The following is a 4902-nucleotide window of genomic DNA, read 5'->3' as shown; positions in this document are numbered from 1 at the left end:
GTAACCCATGTGGGAAAGAAGCCATATCCCTGCCCTACACCATATACAGAACATCCATTTCTTATTAAAGACTGAGCTGTGAAAGGCAAACTCTTATAAAATTAAGGAGTAAAAAAGGAAGCCATCTTTATGCTCTCAGGTTAGGGGATACATTCTTAAAATTAAAGACTTCTGTTCTCAAATGACCATGAAAAATACAAGTCAAAAACTGGTGGATGATATAGGTAACATAAACAATAAAAGATCTGTTTCAGGAACCACAAGGAACTACCACTGCTCAACAAGAAAAAGACAAACAACCCAACAGAAAAATGAGTGACAAACTTGAACACAAAAGGCACATTTATTTTAAAAAATAGGAAGATACTAAGTCAAAATGGCTAGCAGATGAATACAAATTAAAATCACAACTTCATTTTAACAATTTTCATTTAGATTGGCAAAGATTAAGTAGCATAATAGCAAGTCATTGAAAATGTGGTGAGAATATAAGCTGAGACAACAATTTTGACATATCTCATAAATCTGAACACTTGCATATCCTGATCAGCAATTCCACATTATTATACATATCTCCAGATTTCAACTCATTATACTAAGAAACATGCAGAAATATGTTCATTGTAGCAATTTCCATATTACCAAAAAGGGAAAACAATCTAAATGTCCTTCTATAAAATAATGTATAAATAACTCCTGTGATATTCCCCCAATGAGCTATTATATAGAAGTCACAATAAACTGTACCCATATAAAATAACACAAATAAAATTTGGATACATAGTGATGAATGAAAAAACCATTCACAGATTTAAAAACATATGATGCATTTTTATAAAATCAAAAACAAGCATGACTAAACAGTATTTTTGTGCATGCTGCTGCTGCTGCTAAGTCACTTCAGTCATGTCCGACTCTGTGTGACCCCATAGACGGCAGCCCACCAAGCTCCCCGTCCCTGGGATTCTCAAGGCAAGAACACTGGAGTGGGTTGCCATTTCCTTCTCCAATGCATGAAAGTGAAAAGTGAAAGTGAAGTTGCTCAGTCGTGTCCAACTCTTAGCGAGGCCATGGACTGCAGCCCACCAGGCTCCTCTGTCCATGGGCTTTTCCAGGCAAGCGTATTGGAGTGGGGTGCCATTGCCTCCTCTGATCTTTGTGCATACACTTAATACAAATGCAGCAAAACATCATACAACAGGAAAAAGACAAACATGAATTTGAGGATGGCCGATACCTCTGGTGGGGAATCAAGGGGATGAGATGGGATTGTAAGGAACATGTAGGTAGCTGTAACAATATTGGTCGTGTTCAACATTTTCAGACCACGGATAGGTTCATTTTAGGATTACATCATCTTTGGTATGTACATAATTTACAGTTATTAAATAAGGGGAGGGAAGAACAAAGGGCGAAAGAAATCCAACTAAAGACCATGACAGGTCTACCTTGGAGATATGAAGGGTTTGGTTCCAGACCACTGCAGTAAAAGTGAATATTGCTAAGTCTCACAAATTTTTGGCTTCCCAATGCATATAAACATATTTCTACATTATACCATAGTCCATTACAGGTGCAATAGCATTGTGTCTATTTTTTTAAAAAAGTGTACATACCTTAAAAATGCTTTGTTAAAAAATGCTAACCATCATCTGAGCCTTCAGAGAGTCGTAATCTTTTTGCTGGTGGAGGGTCTTGCCTGGATGTTGATGGCTGCTGACTGATGAGGGTGGTGGTTGCTGAAGGTTGGTGTGGCAATTTCTTAAAATAAGACAATAGGGATGTTTGCCACATCAATTGACTCTTCCGTTCATGAACAATTTCTCTGTAGCATGCAATGCTGTTTGATAGCATTTTACCCACAGTAGAACTTCTTTCAAAATTGGAGTCAATCCTCTCAAATCCTGCTGCTGCTTTATCAACTAAGTTTATGTAATATTCTAAGTCTTTTGTGGTCATCTCAACAATCTTCACAGCTTCCTCACCGGTAGATTCTGTCTCAGGAAACCACTTTCTTTGCTCATCCATAAGAAGCAACTCTTCATCTGTTAAAGTTTTATCATGTGATTGCAGCAACTCAATCACATCTTCAGGCTCCACTTCTAATTCTAGTTCTCTTGCTATTTCCACCACATCTGCAGCTACTTCCTCCACTGAAATCTTGAACCCCTCACAGTCATCTATGAGGGTTGGAATCAATTTCTTCCAAACTCCTGTTAATGTTGATATCTGAACCTCTTCCCATGAGTCACGAATGTTCTTAATGGCATCTAGAATGGTGAATCCTTTCCAGAAGATTTTTAGTTTACTGTGCCCAGATCTATCCGTGGAATCACTATCTATGGCAGCTAGAGCCTTTCGAAATGTATTTCTTAAATAATACAACTTGAAAGTTGAAATTACTCCTTGATTCATGGGCTGCAGAATGGACACTGTGTTAGAAGGTAGGAAAACAACATTAATCTCATTGTACATCTCCATTAGAGCTCTTGGGTGACCAGGTGAATTGTCAATAAGCAGCAATATTTTGAAAGGAATCTTCTTTTCTAAGCAGTAGTTCTCAACAGTGGGCTTAAAATACTCAGTAAACCATGTCGTAAAAAGATGTGCTGTCATCCAGGCTTTGTGGTTCCATTTATACAGCACAGGCAGAGTAGATTTTGCATAGTTCTTAAGGGCTCTAGGATTTTCGGAATGGTAAATGAGCATTGGCTTCAACTTTAAGTCACCAGATGCATTAGCCCCTAACAATAGAGTCAGCCTGTCCTTTGAAGCTTTGAAGCCAAGCACTGACTTCTCCTCTCTAGCTATGAAAGTCCTAGATGGCATCTTCTTCCAATATAAGGCGGTTTCATCAACATTGAAAATCTGTTGTGTAGTGTAGCCACCTTCCTTAATCATCTTAGCTAGATCTGGGTAACTTGTAGCTTCTGCATCAGCACTCACTGCTTCACCTTGCACTTTCACATTATGGAGACGGCTTCTTTCCTTAAACCTCATAAACCAACCTCTACTAGCTTCAAACTTTTCTTCTGCAGCTTCCGTACCTCTCTCAGCCTTCATAGAGTTGAAGAGAGTCAGGGCCTTGCTCCGGATCAGGCTTTGGCTTAAGGGCATGTTGTGGCTGGTCTGATCTTCTATCCAGACCACCAAAACTTTCTCCATGTCAGCAATAAGGCTATTTCGCTTCCTTATCATTCGTGTGTTCACTGGAGTAGCACTTTTAATCTCCTGCAAGAACTTCTCCTTTGCGTTCACAACTTGGCTAACTGTTTGGCGCAAGAGGCCTAGCCTTCGGCCTATCTCAGCTTTCGACATGCCTTCTTCACTCAGCTTAATCATTTCTAGCTTTTGATTTAAAGTGAGAGATGTGCGACTCTTCCTTTCACCTGAACACTTAGAGGCCATTGTAAAGTTATTAATTGGCCTAATATCAATACTGTTGTGGCTTAGGGAACAGGGAGGCCAGAGGAACAGAGACAGGGTACACAGGTTGGTAGAGCAATCAGAACACACACAGCCGTTTATCAGTTAATTTCCCTGTCTTACCTGGGCGCAGCTGTCAGCACCCCAAAACAATTACAGTTGCCAACATCAAAGGCCATGAATCACAGATCATTGTAATATATAGAACAAATATGTTTGAAATACTGTGAGAATTACCAAAATGTGACATTCAGACACAAAGTGAGCAAATGCTGTTGCAAAAATTGGTGCTGATAGACTTGCTCCATGCAGGCTTGCCACAAACCTCCAAGTGGTAAAACAAACAAAAAACATGATCTGGGAAGCATAATAAAATGCAACAACAGTATGCGGATACTGAGTTGTCCGCCTTCCTTAAATTGTGTCAGTTTTTGCTTCATGCACCTGCGGTGGGGGTGGGGGGGCTCTTGCTATTGGGACAGGTGCTTCTGTCCAAATCTCAGCAGAGAAAAAGCAGCTCTTCAGAAATCGTATCAAGAAAGACCTTTTGAATGCCTCCGCAGACGACTGCTCCCGGACTGAATCAGCTCGTCTCCGCGGCGGCTCCCGCTGTCTCCGGGCAGAGCACCAGGTCTCCCAAGGCGGGGTGAAGGCGAGGCGGGCAGTGCAGTGAAGTTTCAGCCGGAAGAGACCCCAGAACACGCACTCCGGGACGAGGAGGAGACCTGGCGACCAAGCCCCAACCCGGCGCCGCACGGGGCACGCTGGGCCAGCGGTCCACGACGCCCGCTCCGCACGCCGGGGTGCACAACGCAGTCTGGGATTCCCGGGGCAGCTGCACGCCGGGCCTCGGACGGCCGGACTCCGAGGGTGATGGGAGAGGTCGTGGGAAGACGGCCGCTGCTGCGTGCCGACACCCGCGGCGCCAAACGGGGAGCCGTCCTGAGACGCCAGCCAGCCCTCAGAGCGGAAAGGGCGGCGAGGAGCGCTGCATACTGGTACTTGTAGTTCTCCTGGCACCGTCCCCGAGCCTGCGATGGGGTCTGCGGGGCAGACACCCCTGTTGCATGCCGGGACTCCCGGCGCCAGATGGTTACTCGTGATCCCTAGGGGCGCGCTGCATGCTGGTACTTGTAGTTCTCCTGGCACCGGCCCCGAACCGGCGATGGGAGCTGCGGGACAGACACCCCTGTTGCATGCCGGGACTCCCGGCGCCAGACGGGGACTCGTGATCCCGCGGGGCGCGCTGGACGCCGGGACTCGTAGTCCCAGGACGTCCAGCCGCAGCGCCTGATACGGTTTGCGGCCCGGGGGCCCCGCTTTGCCTGCCGTCGCCAGTCCCGGATGCTGGTGCTCACGGGGTGGACGCGGCGAGGGTGCCTCGTTCCCAGCAGGGCCAGCCCCGCCCGCGCCCTCCAGGCAGCGGCCGGTTCCGGGGACCGGGCGGCCTCTCAGGCCCCGTGTGGCGTGCGTCTG

The 4902-nt window shown here is 45.7% G+C and overlaps 1 protein-coding gene across 1 annotated transcript; it reads right to left on the bottom strand.

Moving 5' to 3' along the window:
- Window positions 1-1026: 1026 nt before the first annotated feature.
- Window positions 1027-3414, bottom strand: LOC122425488 (tigger transposable element-derived protein 1). Its single transcript, XM_043443913.1, has one exon. The coding sequence runs from the start codon at window positions 3406-3408 to the stop codon at window positions 1642-1644; it is 1767 nt and encodes a 588-aa protein (XP_043299848.1). The 5' UTR covers window positions 3409-3414; the 3' UTR covers window positions 1027-1641.
- Window positions 3415-4902: the final 1488 nt, after the last annotated feature.

The sequence above is a fragment of the Cervus canadensis genome, chromosome 23, assembly GCF_019320065.1.
Source record: "Cervus canadensis isolate Bull #8, Minnesota chromosome 23, ASM1932006v1, whole genome shotgun sequence".
NCBI lineage: Eukaryota > Metazoa > Chordata > Mammalia > Artiodactyla > Cervidae > Cervus > Cervus canadensis.
Note: the sequence above shows the minus strand (reverse complement) of the source record. Positions and strands in the feature narration are given on the sequence as shown.

Bases quoted from the DNA above. Each gene is read 5' to 3' on its own strand.
- LOC122425488 (XM_043443913.1), bottom strand. From the start codon at position 3,408: ATGGCCTCTAAGTGTTCAGGTGAAAGGAAGAGTCGCACATCTCTCACT.